Below are 15,484 nucleotides of genomic sequence, written 5' to 3'. Positions count from 1 at the left end.
CTCTCACTGGTCAATGTTATTATGACACTGTACTCCTTCACATGTGGATCTTTTCAGTGGTGCATTCGACCCTGACATCATTTTTTTGGATGATAATTGACAGGAGCTCTCATATTATTTATGGATCATATGTTGAAAACAATAGACTGGCTGGGTGAGATTAAGATATGTGAACACAAAATAAGTAGTCATGCATATGCGGATGACTTAGTTGTGATGGCAGATTCGATTGAAAGTTTGCAAAGTAATATTTCAGAGCTAGATCAGAAATGTAAGGACTATGGTATGAAGATTAGCATCTCCAAAACGAAAGTAATGTCAGTGGGAAAGAAATATAAACGGATTGAATGCCAAATAGGAGGAACAAAGTTAGAACAGGTGGACGGTTTCAAGTACTTAGGATGCATATTCTCACAGGACGGCAACATAGTGAAAGAACTGGAAGCGAGGTGTAGCAAAGCTAATGCAGTGAGCGCTCAGCTACGATCTACTCTCTTCTGCAAGAAGGAAGTCAGTACCAAGACTAAGTTATCTGTGCACCGTTCAATCTTTCGACCAACTTTGTCGTATGGGAGCGAAAGCTGGGTGGATTCAGGTTACCTTATCAACAAGGTTGAGGTTACGGATATGAAAGTAGCTAGGATGATTGCAGGTACTAGTAGATGGGAACAATGGCAGGAGGGTGTCCACAATGAGGAATTCAAAGAAAAACTGGGAATGAACTCTATAGATGTAGCAGTCAGGGCGAACAGGCTTAGATGGTGGGGTCATGTTACACGCATGAGAGAAGCAAGGTTACCCAAGAGACTCATGGGTTCAGCAGTAGAGGGTAGGAGGAGTCGGGGCAGACCGAGGAGAAGGTACTTGGATTCGGTTAAGAATGATTTTGAAGTAATAGGTTTAACATCAGAAGAGGCACCAATGTTAGCACTGAATAGGGGATCATGGAGGAACTGTATAAGGGGGGCTATGCACCAGACTGAACGCTGAAAGGCATAATCAGTCTTAAATGATGATGATGATGATGAGCTCTTGGAACGAGACGATATTAGGCTCGCCTATTCGTTCCAACGACTTAAATCCCATCGACCACGTGGTGGATGCGTTGGGGAGATACACTGCAACACGCCCATATGCACCAAACACCATCCATCTGTTCTCAACCGTGCCGATGGATGAATCCAACGCCCTCTCAGAAGAATTCCTTACCAATCTCGCAGCCTGCATGAGAGCACATTATAGAGCATGCACTACCGTCCGTGGGGAACCATGGCCTGCGTCTTGTAATGTCTCGGGGACCGTCTTGAATTATTGTTGTTGTGATTATTGCCTTTAAATAAAAGACAATATATTTCCATGTGATAGATTCCAGAGTTAAAACCTCCCCTCATTCGGATCTCTGGAACAGTAACACGATGAGAGTAGATATATAGTTGAAACGAAGAAAGGGACAACGAAGGAAGGAAAGATAAGGATTGGAACATGGAATGTGCTACAAGCAGAAAAGCTACAGAATGCTAAACAGGAGATGAAAAGGAGAGACCAGATGCCCTTGGTTTGTGTGAAATGAGATGGGGAGAGAATGGGGGGATAGAAAGTGGAGATTATAAGCTCTTTTACTCAGGGGAAATCATGAGTGGTGGAAAGGGAGTAGGAATAGTGATAGTGAAAAAGCTTAAAAATAAGGTAATGAAGGTACAATATATTGATGGAAGACTGATGATGATACCACTGAAGGGTAGTTCAAAAGATTTGATGTTAATACAGGTATATATGCCAACCAGCCAGCATAGAGACGAGGAAGTGGAAGAATATTATGAGAAAATACAACAGATCATCGAGAAAAAAGATAGAAATACCTGCATTATCATCATGGGGGACTGGAATGCAGTTGTGGGTAAAGGAAGAGATGAAGATACTGTTGTGGGTTGGCAGGAGAGCCAACACCGGGTACTAGAGGAAGCCGAAAGGCACGCATTTTAGCTCACGCAGGCTGGCATGAGGTCTGGAACAGGACAAGGAATTTAGACTTTAGAAAAACGGACGTAGCTGGTGGAATACTTAACTTTAATCCATAAATGGTGAACATCGCTCTTGACGGTACATTATTCATAATCTCAATAGTAACTGGTAATGGCGCCTTGCTAGGTCATAGCAAATGACGTAGCTGAAGACTATGCTAACTATCGTCTCGGCAACAGATAGCGTATTTTGTCAGTGACCATCGCTAGCAAAGTCGGTTGTACAACTGGGCGAGTGCTAGGAAGTCTCTCTAGACCTGCCGTGTGGCGGCGCTCGGTCTGCAATCACTGATAGTGGCGACGTATACTAACGGACCGCGGCCGATTTAAAGGCTACCACCTGGCAAGTGCGGTGTCTGGCGGTGACACCACAGATACAATAGGAAAATTTCGATTAGGAATAAGAAATGAAAGAGGTGAATGATTAATTAGTTTCTGTAAAGTAAATTCATTAGCAGTGGGTAACACATTATTTGAACTCTATAAAAGGAGACGTTACACATAGATATCAAATTTGAATAGTTGGACATCCTGATTCAAAAAAGGTTTAGGAACTGTTTGAAGAATGCCAGAGCTTATCCAGGAGTGGATATAAATTCAGACCATAAAATAGTAATGGGAGAAATACAAGTGAAATTGAAAACAGTGTCGAGAGGTAAAGCAAAAGAAAGACTAAACATAGAAAACCTCAAAGAGGTAGGAAAGGCATCAGATTTTGAGAACAGATTTATGGAAAAATGGGAAAGAGGTAGTGTTGATGAAAGTGTTAGCGACAAATTGATAAAAATGAGGGAAGGACGCATGGACTCTGCCAAAGGAGTACTAGAAATTAGAGTACCCCAAAGTACCAGGAAATAATGTATATCAGAAACAAGTTGAAAAAGATGGAGAAAGTGAAAAAAATGTAGAAACTGGAGAAGGCAAAAAGAGGTACAGGAAACTGAATAATGAATTAAGAAGAGAAACTGAAGAAGGAAGGGAAAAAGGGATGAAACAGGAATGCGACGAAATAGAGAAAATGGAGAAAGAAGGAAGGTATGAAATGGTGTACAGACTGGCTAGTGAGATAGTTTTTGAATGTAAAGGAAAGAGGAATAACATGGAAACAAAAGAGCAGATGGTACTCTAGCAGTAGAACCAGAGGAGGTTTTGAACAGATGGAAAGAATATATTGAATGTCTGTATAAGGGGAACGAAATACAAAGCGAAATTAAGGCTGAAGAGGAGCAAATGTGCCGGAAGATGGAAAGGGATTCAATATCTTGGAAGCAGAAGTAGAAAAGGTGCTGAAGGAGATGAAGAATAGGAAGGCATGTGGAATTGATGATTTGCCAGCAGAACTGTTGAAGAATCTGGGAAACAAGGCAAGAAAAGAAATAGTCTGCCTCTATAATGAGATATGACAAAGGGTAATGGCCTGAGGACTTCCTTGCAACAGTTATGATACCAATATAGAAAAAGAGAAACACTAAAAAATGTGAAGAGCATAGGACCAGTAGTCTAATTTCTGATGCAGCTAAAGTGTTGCTGAGAGTTTGAATAGAAGGCTATATGGCAAGTTGGATATAGGGATAGCAACAGAGCAGTTGTTTAGAAGAGGAGAAGGGACAAGAGCTGCTATTCGCCCGTTAAGAACTATAGGGGAAATATATATGGAATAACGTAGAGAAATCTTTGCTGTTTTTATAGATTTAGAAAAGGCTTTTGACAAAGTTCAGTTGAAAAAGCTGATGGTTATTTTGAAGAGGAAAGGAGTAGATTGGAAAAAGAGGCGACTGATGCAGAATCTATATTTATACCAGAAAGTAAGGATAAGAATTGGAAATGAAATGTCAGAAGGAAGCAGCGTTGGACAAGCTGTTAGACAAGGTTGTTGCCTTCCCCACTGTTGTTTAATGCATACCTTGAAGAGATTATTGTGAAAGGTTTAGATGGGAAAAGAGGAATATGTATTTGTGGAAAGAGAGTAGAATGTAGAAGATTTGCTGATGACGTGGTATTAGTGGCAGAAATTGAGCGGACAGTGAATAAAATGCTGAAAGATCTGAATGAAGCTTGTGTGGAATATGGGATGCAAATATAGACAGCAAAAACAAAGACTATGGTCATCAGTACTAGACGCAGACTGTCCAATATTAAAATAGGACAAGCTACCATTAGCCAAGTAAGTGCATTTAAATATCTTGGAAGCACAATAACTGAAGACTTGAGATGTCACCAGGAAGTGAAAACTCGAGTTGCAATAGCGAAGGAGGCATTCAACAAAAAGAGGAGACTGTCATGTGGCAAATTAGATAAAGGTCAAAGGAAAAGGCTTCGTAAATGTTTTGTCTGGAGTGTGGCACTATATGGGGCAGAAACATGGACGCTGAGACGAGAGGATGAAAAAAGGTTCGAAGCATTTGAGGTGTGGAGGAGAATGGAGAGGATAAGCTGGATGGATAGAGTGAGTAATGAAAGAGATTTGGAAAGGGTTGGTGAGAGAAGATGTCTGCTGAGGTTATAAGAGAAAGGAAAAAGAACTAGTTGGGACATTCATTGAGAAGGGAGTGCTTGTAGTAGATGCTTTGGAAGGACTGGTTTGTGGGAGAAGACTGAGAGGAAGAAGGAGATACAAGATGACAGACAACATAAAGAGAAGAGCAAATTATGCAGAGCTAAAGAGGATGGCAGAAGAACGAACAGCCTGGAGAACTAGCATGTGAAAATCCGCCTTTTGGCAGAATACTAATGATGATGATGCATAAAAGTGTCATTTCTGTTCGTCTCACTACGTATTTCTTTCAACTTTTTTCTTTTTTTCTTTCATTAGTCTTCTGACAGGTTTGATTCGGGCCATCGTGTATTCCTGTCATGTGTCCATCTCTTCACCCCACAGTAGCACTTGCAAAATGCGTCCTCAATTAGTTACTGGAATGTATTCCAATGTATGTCTTCCTCTACAATTTTTACCCTCTACAGATCCTCTAATAGCATGGAAGCTATTCCATGTTGTCTTAACAGATAAGCTACCTCACAGTCTCTTCTTCTTGTCACTGTTTTCCATATATTCCTTTCCTCGTTTATTCTTTGGAGAACCTCCTCATTCCTTACCTTATCACTCCACCTAATTTTCAACATTCTTCTGTAGCACCATGTCTCAAGTGCTCCGATTAAATTCTTTTCCGATTTTCCCGCAGTCCATGTTTCATTACCGTACAAAAATTCAAATGGTTCAAATGGCTCCAAGCACTATGAGACGTAACATCTGAGGTCATCAGACCCCTAGACTTAGAACTACTTAAACCTAACTAACCTAAGGACATCACACACATCCATGCCCGAGGCAGGATTCGAACCTGCGACCGTAGCAGCAGAGTGGTTCCGGACTGAAGCACCAAGAACCGATCGGCCACAGCGGCCGGCTCATTACCTTACAACTCTGCGCTCCAAACGTACATTCTCAGAAATTTGTTTTTCAAATCAAGGCCCATGTTTGATGCTAGTAGACTTCTCTTTTCCAGGAATGCCCCTTTTGCCAGTGCTAGTCTACTTTTTATGTCCTCCATGTTCCGTCCTTCATGGTTGGTTTTGCTGCCCAGATAGCAGAATTCCAAAAGTTCGTCCAGTTCGTGATCGTCAGTCCTGATGTTCAGTTTGTCTCTGTTCTCATTTCTGCTACTTCTGATTACTTTCGTCTTTCTTCAATTTATTCTAAATCCGTACTCTGTACTCACTAGACTGTTTATTCCATTCAGCAGGTCCCGTAATTCTTCACTGCCACTAAGAGTAGCAATGCCATCAGTGAATCTTATCATTGATATCCTTCCACCTTCAATTTTAATTCCACTCTTGAACCTTTCTTTCATTTGTGATTGCGATTGTGCGATAATTCTCGTACTTGTACTCCTGAAATCTTTACAATTGTGTGGATGATGTTTTTCCGAAAGTCACCTGGTATATCGCCAGATCATCTATTCTACACACCAACGCGAATAGTCGTTACGTCGCCGCTTCCCCCAATGATTTAGAAATTCCGATGGTATATAATCTGTTCCTTCTGCCTTATTCGATCTTAAGTCTTCCAAAGCTCTTTTAAATTCTTATTCTATTACTGGATCCCCTACCTCTTCTATATCGACTCCTGTTTCTTCTTCTATCATGTCATCAGACAAGTCTTCTCTCTGTTAGAGGCCTTCAGTGCATTTTTTCCGCCTATCCACTCTCTCCTCTGCATTTAACAGTGCAATTGTCACTGAACTTAATGTTACCGCTCTTGCTTTTAATTTCACTGAGTGTTGTTTTCACTTCCCTGTATGCTGAAGCCGTCCTTGAGACAATAATTTCTTTTTCGATTTCTTTTTAGCTTTCCTACACTTCGTATTTATTTCGTTCCTAAGCGACTTGTATTTCTCTGTTCCTGAATTTCCCTGAAGTTTTTTACTTTCTTCTTTCGTCGATCAGCTGAAATATTCATTCTGATATCCATGGTTTATTCGCAGTTGTTTTCCTTGTACCTACGGTTTTCTTTACAACTTTTTCCATTTGCCTATTTAGAGATGTCCATTCATTTTCTGCTATGCTGCTTACTGAGCTATTTATTATCGCACTTTCTCTAGCCTTAGAGAACTGCAAACATATCTCTTCATTTCTTGGTACTTTCGTATCCCACTTCTTTGCGCACTGATTCTTTCTGGCTAGTGTCTTAAATTTCAGCCTACTTTTCACTATTACCAAAATGTGATCTAATTCTGTATCTGCTCTTATGTGTGTCTTACAATCCAATAACTTATTTAGGAATCACTGCCTGACCATGATGTAATATAATTGAAATCTTCCCATATCTTCCGGCCACTTCCAAGTGTGCCTTCCAATCTTGTGATTCTTGAACTTAATATTCGTTATTACTTACTAATTTTCATTGCAGAACTTAGTCTTTCTCCTCTCTCGTTTCTATTACCAAGCCGATATCCTCCCAGAACCCTTTTCTCTACTCCTTCTCGTTCAACCGCTATCCAATCCCCAATGACTATCAGATTTTCATCTCCCTTTACGTACTCAATTATTCATTTAATATCCTCTTATAGTTTTTCTATCTTTTCATCTTCTGGTTGCGACTTCAGCGTGTATACCTGAACTATCGTTGTCAGTGTTGGTTTTCCGTCGAATCTGATGGGAACTAATCTATCAGTGAACTCTTTACAGTAACTAACTTTCTGCCCTACCTTCTTACTCATAACGAATCTCACTCTGGCTATACCATTTTCTGCTGCTGTTGATATTATCCTACACTCGTCTCACCTGAAATTCTGGTCTTCTTTCCATTTCACTCCACTGACCCCACTACAGCTAGATTGAGCCTTGGCATATCCAGTTTCAGATTTTCTAGAATTCCTACCACTTTCAAACTTCTGATATTGCTCGTCCCGACTCGTACAACTTTATCCTTTCGTTGCTTATTCATTCTTTTTCTCACGGTCACCTGCCCCTTGGCAGTCCCCTCCCAGAAATCCTAATGGGGAACTAGTCCAGAACATTTTGCCAATGGGGTATCATCAGACACTTTTTTAATTAAAGGACACATGTCCTGTCGATATACTTTACGTGTCTTTAATGCACTGGTTTCCATTGCCTTCTGCAACCACGTGCTGTTGATAGTTGCTGAATCTTACTTCTTTGGGCGTAGTTTCCCACCTCAAGGGCAAGAGACTGTCCTGAACCTCTATCTGTTCCTCCGCCCTCTTTGACAAGGCCGTTGACTGAATGAGGGTGACATCTTATGCCGGAAGTCTCCAGTAAATTGTGGATTAATAAAACTACGGATACTAGCAGTACTTGAACTCGCTAGCAAGCGAGGAACTGGTAGTAGTTAGATGCCAGGCACAAAATACGTACATAGCACATCACTGAGGAAAATCGGTTAATTTTATTTAACAAATTGTGCGAAGCGTTATTACGAACATATCTTTTACAGGGTGAAGTTTGAGAAACACAAATGGATGTAATTCAAAAATATCTGTAAGGAATAGAATTTAAAATTTGAGCATTATGAATTCGAGATTTCAGTTTATGACCTCGTGTGAAGCTGGACCTCACTCAGACAGTTCTGTCTCTAAAGTTTTTATACAATGTGAGTCATATTAAGGTTAAAAATTTCCAAAGTAATATAGGTGACCCTGAGACAAGTAATTTAATATAAGTCACATGGAGCTGCAAACACCAGGAAATACCTAAAAAGAGGAAGACAAATGTTGAATATGTCATTTCACCAGACGTCTTACCTCACTGCATGTTTAGTAATTGTACAGCCCAGGGTACTCAGTTTTTATTCTTGTATTATCGCATGTGATATGGTAGTTCTTGTGGTAGTAATAATACTAGATTAGGTGAGCAATGTGTAGAACTGTCCCCTACCAGCGAGGATAGGATCAACAAGCCCAACAGCTGCACCTGCAGTGAGGTATGTCATCTGATGACATCACATCTTCAACATTTGTCACCCACCTGTGGACGGAGTTTGAACATCCCAACTCCAATATGAGCAGAGATATGGGCTAAAATGGGTTTTTCCCAGCCCTTGGTGCAGGCTGCCATGCACAGCAGGTGTGTTGTGTAGAAACGTTATTGGCTTGCCAGCTCAATGTACTTTGCAGGACGGCCTACATGTCAGGGGCAAAAAACGTTTTTCCAGACCATGACATGTAGGCTGCTCTGCATGACAGGGGTGTTTTGTTGCAGTAGTATTAGCCTCCTTTATCGGTCTGTTTTGCATGGCAGCCTGTACATCAAGGACAAATGAATGGTTTTCAAGCCTCTCGAAGGTAGCTTGCCCTGCATGACAGAGATATTGTGGGAGTAGTAGTAGCTTGCTGTATTGAATTGTGCTGCAGGGGCTGCATATGCCAATGATCATGGCTGTGGACAGATTGAGATGTATAGAGGAAGAGATGAAAAAGAAGAGTAAGGGGGAGGGGGAAATGGACAGAGAGAGGGGAGGAGGGGGCATGCCTGAGGCAGGTGGATTGTGTAAAGTGATGGTGGGCAGGTGGAGGAAGAGGGGAGGTGCAGATGGAAAGAGAGAGGGTAAGTAGAATATGGTCAGAGGGACAGGGAGGAAGATATGGTCAGAGACAGGGGTGGAGGATATGGACAGAGAAGGAGGGAAGATGAAGAATGAGAGAGATTGGGGAGCAGGCAGTTGAGGTGGACAGACAGGATTTAGTTGAAAATGATAAAATCCGGTATGAAGTCTCCAAATTTCTCTTTGAGACCCTGGCGTTAGGAACTTGCTTATTAATTATAGTGTAGCTGTAACTGTTGGTTGGTAATATTTACTGACAAAATGCAACCTAATGCTAGATTGTGTACTTACGGCTATCCTGTGTGGCCGTTTTTTAGTACGACTTTAAAAGAGAGAGAGAGATTATTAATTGATCACCGATGCGTCGGTTCTCGATTGTGTTCAGGAGACGTACGGATTAATTACGCGAATATTTGACCTATTGACGCGGATTGCTTTCACGCAATCAGAATCTTCGATGAAAATATCTAAGGGACCTAATTGAATATAACAATGGAAATGAAAGCAAATTAGTGGAATTTCGTAAGAGAAAGATCAACAGATCGGAAGTTGAACACATTAGTGGTCTCCCAAATACAATCGAGACAACGCGATCAAGAGCGAACCTGTAACAAAGCTGATATACAATTTCATTCTTGGTTAGTGAAAGAAAAGAATAAGAAGAAAATTACTGCAACGTAAAATATTAATATATTTTGAATAAAATGGCTTTAAACTTCTACACATTGACAAATACACAATAAATGCATGACTTACATCTTATATTTCTTTTGTAAATGGCGCAGTTCAATAATCGCTGCTTTGTCAGTCCGTTCCTTCTTAAAATTAAATGTCCTTGCGTGTGCGTAAGTACATTGTATCCACACCCGAGTTACAGAAATATTTGTTCGTCGTTTCACGTAGTTTTTACACAAAATAAAAATACAACATTTAGCAATGCTATGTAGTACGTCTTAACATGTCGGCGACCAAAAGTACAAGGGACAATGAAGTCTCTAGAATATTTCTTAAGAAAAGATAGATTGTTCTTTCTTCTGTTTCGCAGCTTCTTGCTGTCAAGCGCTACGGCAGTGATTTTAAATATCTGGGCCCAGTGGGTCATAGTGTTTATTTAGAGTATTTGTACGCTGGACGCGCGTTTTGGTATATGCGCGAATTAAACAAAAATATTTCATCTTTCTACTCCCGCGATGTGATGCTTACAAGGGAACTTCCCCATCGCACCCCCCTCAGATTTAGTTATAAGTTGGCACAGTGGATAGGCCTTGAAAAACTGAACACAGATCAATCGAGAAAACAGGAAGAAGTTGTGTGGAAGTATGAAAAAAATAAACAAAATATACAAACTGAGTAGTCCATGCGCAAGATAGGCAACATCAAGGAGCGTCTGTGCTCAGGAACGCCCTGGTCCCGAGGTTAGCGTGAGCAGCTGCGGAAAGAGAGGTCCTTAGTTCAGGTCTTCCCTGGACTGGAAAGTTTACTTTCTCTATTTTCGCAAGGTAAGGTTATGATCTGTCAGTTCGTTCATTGACGTCTCTGTTCACTGTAAAAAATTTAGTGTCTGTCTTTTGGGACCTCACCGCAAAACCGTGCGATTAGTAGACGAAAGGACGTGCCTCTCCAATGGGAACCGAAAAAATTTGATCGCAAGGTCATAGGTCAACCGATTCCTCCACAGGAAAATACGTCTGATATATTCTATACGACACTGGTGACGGCATGTGCGTCACATGACAGGAATATGTTGTACACTTGGCGAATGGTTTTAAAAAGATCCTCCTACATTGCCCGATTTAGGTTTTCTTGTGGAAGTGATAATCACTCCGAAAAAAGTGATGAAAACATAAGAGTTTGTCACACAAACTGCAACAAATGCAACAGTTTCACAGTCGAACAGCTTTCCCTGTGATCTGTCAAAACATGTTTTTACCTCGCATCGGACGGACGGACGGACTGATAATATTGTCTGAAAATAAAAAATTAAACTTGTCACTCGAGGGAAGACTTGAACCAAGGACGTCTCGTCCCGCAGCTGCTCACGCTAACCACGGAACCACAGCGCTCCTGAGCTCAGACGCTCTTTGATGTTGCCTATCTTGCACATGGACTACTCAGTTTGTATATTTTGCTTATTTTTTTCATACTTCCACACTACTTCTTCCTGTTTTCTCGATTGATCTGTGTTCAGTTTTTCAAGGCCTATCCACTGTGTCAACTTACAACTAAATCTGAGAGGGTGCGATGGGGAGATTCCCTTGTTAGCATCTTTACGAACTACAGCTCGTTGGCTGTCCTTTCCTTTAATGACAAATATCTCACATGCAAAGTAACTGAAATCCAATAATATTACAGTTTCATGCTAGGCAATGCCTCCTCAGTGTGAAATGACAGGCAGTGACGTCATAAAACTCGTACAGCTCCACGTCGACGTCAGCTAACTTGTCCAGTGTGAGGTCGGCCAAACCGTTCCTCTTCCCCCAGCAGCAGCGAACTCCATGGATAAACGACGTGTTGTGTCATAACTGGAGCGGGTGGCACTGTCGGGGCGCCCCCCCCCCCTCCCTCCCCACACAGACGGGTCGTCGCTCGCGACCTTGCGGGCCGAAGCACTGGGCCACGGCTGCGTGCGGCCTTCAGCCCCCCCCCCCCCCCCGCCCCCCACTAAGTCGCTACTGGACCAGGAGACAGCCCGCTATATGTGTGGGCCGCCGGACGGCGCGGCGCGAGTAGCAATGGAAAGCCCGCGCAGTGCGACCGCCGGCGCCGCGTTGTCGCTGGTCATGATAGCGGCGGCTGCCAGCGCCTACGTCTTCTCGTACGACGCGGACATCTTCATGACGACGGTGAGGCACGCCACACTCCGTACCCCATTACTTGATGGAGATGCATCCATTGTAGGGAAAGGTTATGTTCAAGCGTCTACTTAAACACCTCAGTGAAAATAACATACTGTCAAAGTCGCAGTTTGGGTTCCTTAAGGGTTCTGTTATTGAGAAATCTATTTACACTTACAGCGAAAATGTCCTTCATTCATTGGACAACAAATTAGAGGCAAGTGGCACATTCTGTGACCTGTCAAAGGCGTTTGGCTGTGTGAATCACAGCGTTCTTTTAAGTAAATTAAAATATTATGGCGTCACTGGTAGATCTGCAAAGTGGTTTCAGTCATATCTTACTAATAGAAAACATAGGGTGTCATTACGTAACACTTCAGCAGTAGGCATCATCTGACTGGAAAGAAATTACATGTGGTGTTCCCCAAGGTTCCATACTAGGTCCACTACTGTTTCTTGTGTATATTAATGACCTGTCATCTGTTACATTACCAGATGCCAAGTTTGTCTTATTTGCAAATGATACAAACATTGCAATAAATAGTAAATCAAATATTTATTTAGAAAGGGCAGGTAATCAAATTTTTACTGACATTAATAAGTGGTTCCTAGCCAATTCACTCTTATTAAACTTTGAAAAGACCCACTATATGCAGTTCAGAACTTCCAAGAGCTTTCCTTCTGGTGTGTGTATAAAATATGATAACATGGAAATAGGAGAAGTCGAGAGTGTAAAATTCTTGGGATTACAACTTGATAATAAATTCAGTTGGGAGCAACATACTAACGAACTGCTAAAGCGCCTAAACAAGTCTGTGTTTGCAATGCGAATGATGTGAGATATAGGAGATACAAATATAAAAAAACTGACATATTTTGCTTATTTTCACTCCATTATGTCATATAGTATCATATTTTGGGCTAACTCCACAAACAGAGAAAAAATGTTTAGAGTACAGAAGCGCATAATGAGAGTAATGAGTAGTGTAAATCCAAGAATATCATGTCGAAACCTATTCAAAGAATTGGGCCTATTAACCACAGCTTCTCAGTATATTTATTCCTTAATGAAGTTTGTTTTAAATAATACATCTCTTTTCCAACTAACTGCTTAGTACACAGTATCAATACTAGGAATAAGAACACTATACATAAAGATTTAAAATCACTTAATCTTGCCCAGAAAGGAGTCCAGTATTCCGCAACGCATATTTTCAATAAGTTACCAGCAACCATTAAGAGTTTAGTTTCAGACAAGGCACAATTTAAACATAAATTAAAAGAATTTTTGGTGGTCAACTCCTTCTACTCCATCCATGAGTTTCTCAACAAGTACAGTAGACCATTTTAATGAAAATTTATTATACTTTAATTTTTGACAATACTTGGTTGTAACAGCCATGTAACTACCTACTGTGTGAACATTGGATGTTTGGAAGGCAGATGTTAGTCTCAAGTCTGTATATAGGGGAAGTTTAATTTTAAATCTTGTACATAATCTGACTGTTCTTAACTGAGGATCACTGAAATGAATAATTTACTTTAATTTTTAACAATACTTGGTTGTAATAGCCAAGAAACTAGCAAATGTCTGAATGATGGATTTAACGAAAGCAGATGTAAGTATTAAACCTGTAAATATTAGAAGTTTAAATTTAATTCATGTACATAATTTTACTGTTTATTGACTGACGATCATTAAAATTAATGAAACTCAAGTTTTTCTAATTACATTTTTGTAATATGTTTATCTGACATGTTCCACACCCAGGAGGATTCCCTCTTTTATGGGTCTATGGAATGAATAATTAATCTAATCTAATCTAAAGGCGACCATTCAGATTTGGCACAACTTTGAAATATGGAAAGATCTTAACAGGACAATTCTTTAGAAACTCACTCGTTTAAAAATTTCATCACCGGATGGAAGGTCCGCAGCTCGTGGTCTAGTGGATAGCGTTACTGCCTCGAGATCACGTGGTCCCGGGTTAGATTCCCGGCAGGGTTATGGATTTTCTCTACCCGGGGACTGGGTGTTTGTGTTGTCCTCATCATTTCATCATTATCATTCGTGACAGTGGCTAGATTGGATTGTAAAAAAATTAGACTGCGTAAAAATTGGGACATTGTACGGGCGCTGATGCCGGCGCAGTTGAGCGCCCCGCATACCAAACATCATCATCACCAGACGGAAGCTGTGGAATAAAGCGCGTAATGAAATTAGCGATATGTACAAAATAACGGAAGTACCCATCTTAGTAATCCATACCCAGAATTTTCAGTTAATATCGTACTTGCATTTGCATCAAACATTAGTAAAATGCTCACGAAACTGAGCTCATAGGCGGAATATAATACGGATTTCATCGCATGTAAGCATATTTGATACTTCCGTTGTCTATTATTTCATTTCAAATTGTTACCACTTATTTAGGCTTGCTTAAAAAGTTCTTTTGCATGCAATTCATTGTATATTTGACTGTTGTAGTATGACTACTGTTGGTCATGCTCTAGCAACATTTATCTTAATGAAAGTTGTAAAGTGATAACGGTTGGCCTGTTATTACAATCTAATACTGTACCATGAAGAAACGATACTACACCAAGAGAAACGATCATCATAATAAAATATGGGAAATCAAAGCTCGCACGGAAAGATATAAGAGTTCGTTTTTTCCGCGCTCTGTACGAGATTGGAATAATAGAGAATTATTGTGAAAGTGATTCGATGAACCCTCTGCCAGGCACTAAAATGTGGTTTGCAGAGTATTGTTGTAGATTTAGATGTAGAAGTTCTTTTCAAAAACAAAAATCGTTTTAACTGTAGAATCGGCTTCCTTTTGTACCAAGTTGTTGCCACTAATCTAGGTTCACCAAGATGATCATGATGTATGTCTTTTATTACGTGCTCTACGTTTGTAATATGAGTACATTCGGTGATATTTGAATAAAATTTTATTTTATGATGACTGTAACCTTTCCCTTTCACAGCTTACATTTTGTTTCTTTGCATTGAACTAACCAGTTTTGATAATTGTAACGTTGTTCACGATGCCACCTAACGACGCATATTTCATGCTATGTAAATTTCACCTACTTTCAATATCTGAGTTTCTATTCCATAAAAGTAGCATAAATGTTTCTTTGTCAAGCTGTTAACGGTGTTCTGACGTATAGCTCATTGCTATTTATAGTTCTTTGTAAAGTTATTCTTCATTTCTATGGACAATGACAGTGCCACCTACCAGTCTTTCTTTACTTCTCAGATACCTCAATCGCTGCCGTCAGTTTCTCACCGGTTCTGTTCGAATAGATAACGCCACTGTCAAACCCGTCTATATGAGATGAGATCTGTATTAAATTCAGCCAATGTTCTTACTTTGATGAGCTTCTTTTTACTAAAGTTTGATTTAAATGTAAGTTCGATGTTATACTGAAAATTCTCTGTATGGATTATTAATATAGGTACTTATGTTATTATGTGCATACTGGATATCGTTAATCTCCTTGTACGCTTTATTCTATACCTTCAGTCTGATGAAATTTTGAAACGCCTAACGCTAAGTAAA

General features: G+C 40.4%; 1 protein-coding gene across 1 annotated transcript in view; it reads left to right on the top strand.

Annotated features, from left to right (window-relative positions):
* The first annotated feature begins 11,777 nt into the window (after positions 1-11,777).
* LOC126188732 (lipase 3-like) overlaps positions 11,778-15,484 on the top strand; it is a 148,657-nt gene continuing 144,950 nt past the window's right edge. Inside the window, exon 1 of the mRNA XM_049930340.1 lies at positions 11,778-11,924. Coding sequence (XP_049786297.1) covers positions 11,778-11,924 — 147 coding nt within the window. The remainder of the gene's footprint in view (positions 11,925-15,484) is intronic.

Source organism: Schistocerca cancellata, chromosome 5, assembly GCF_023864275.1.
Source record: "Schistocerca cancellata isolate TAMUIC-IGC-003103 chromosome 5, iqSchCanc2.1, whole genome shotgun sequence".
Lineage (NCBI taxonomy): Eukaryota > Metazoa > Arthropoda > Insecta > Orthoptera > Acrididae > Schistocerca > Schistocerca cancellata.
The sequence above is the reverse complement of the archived record's forward strand: the minus strand, read 5'-3'. Positions and strand labels throughout refer to the sequence as shown.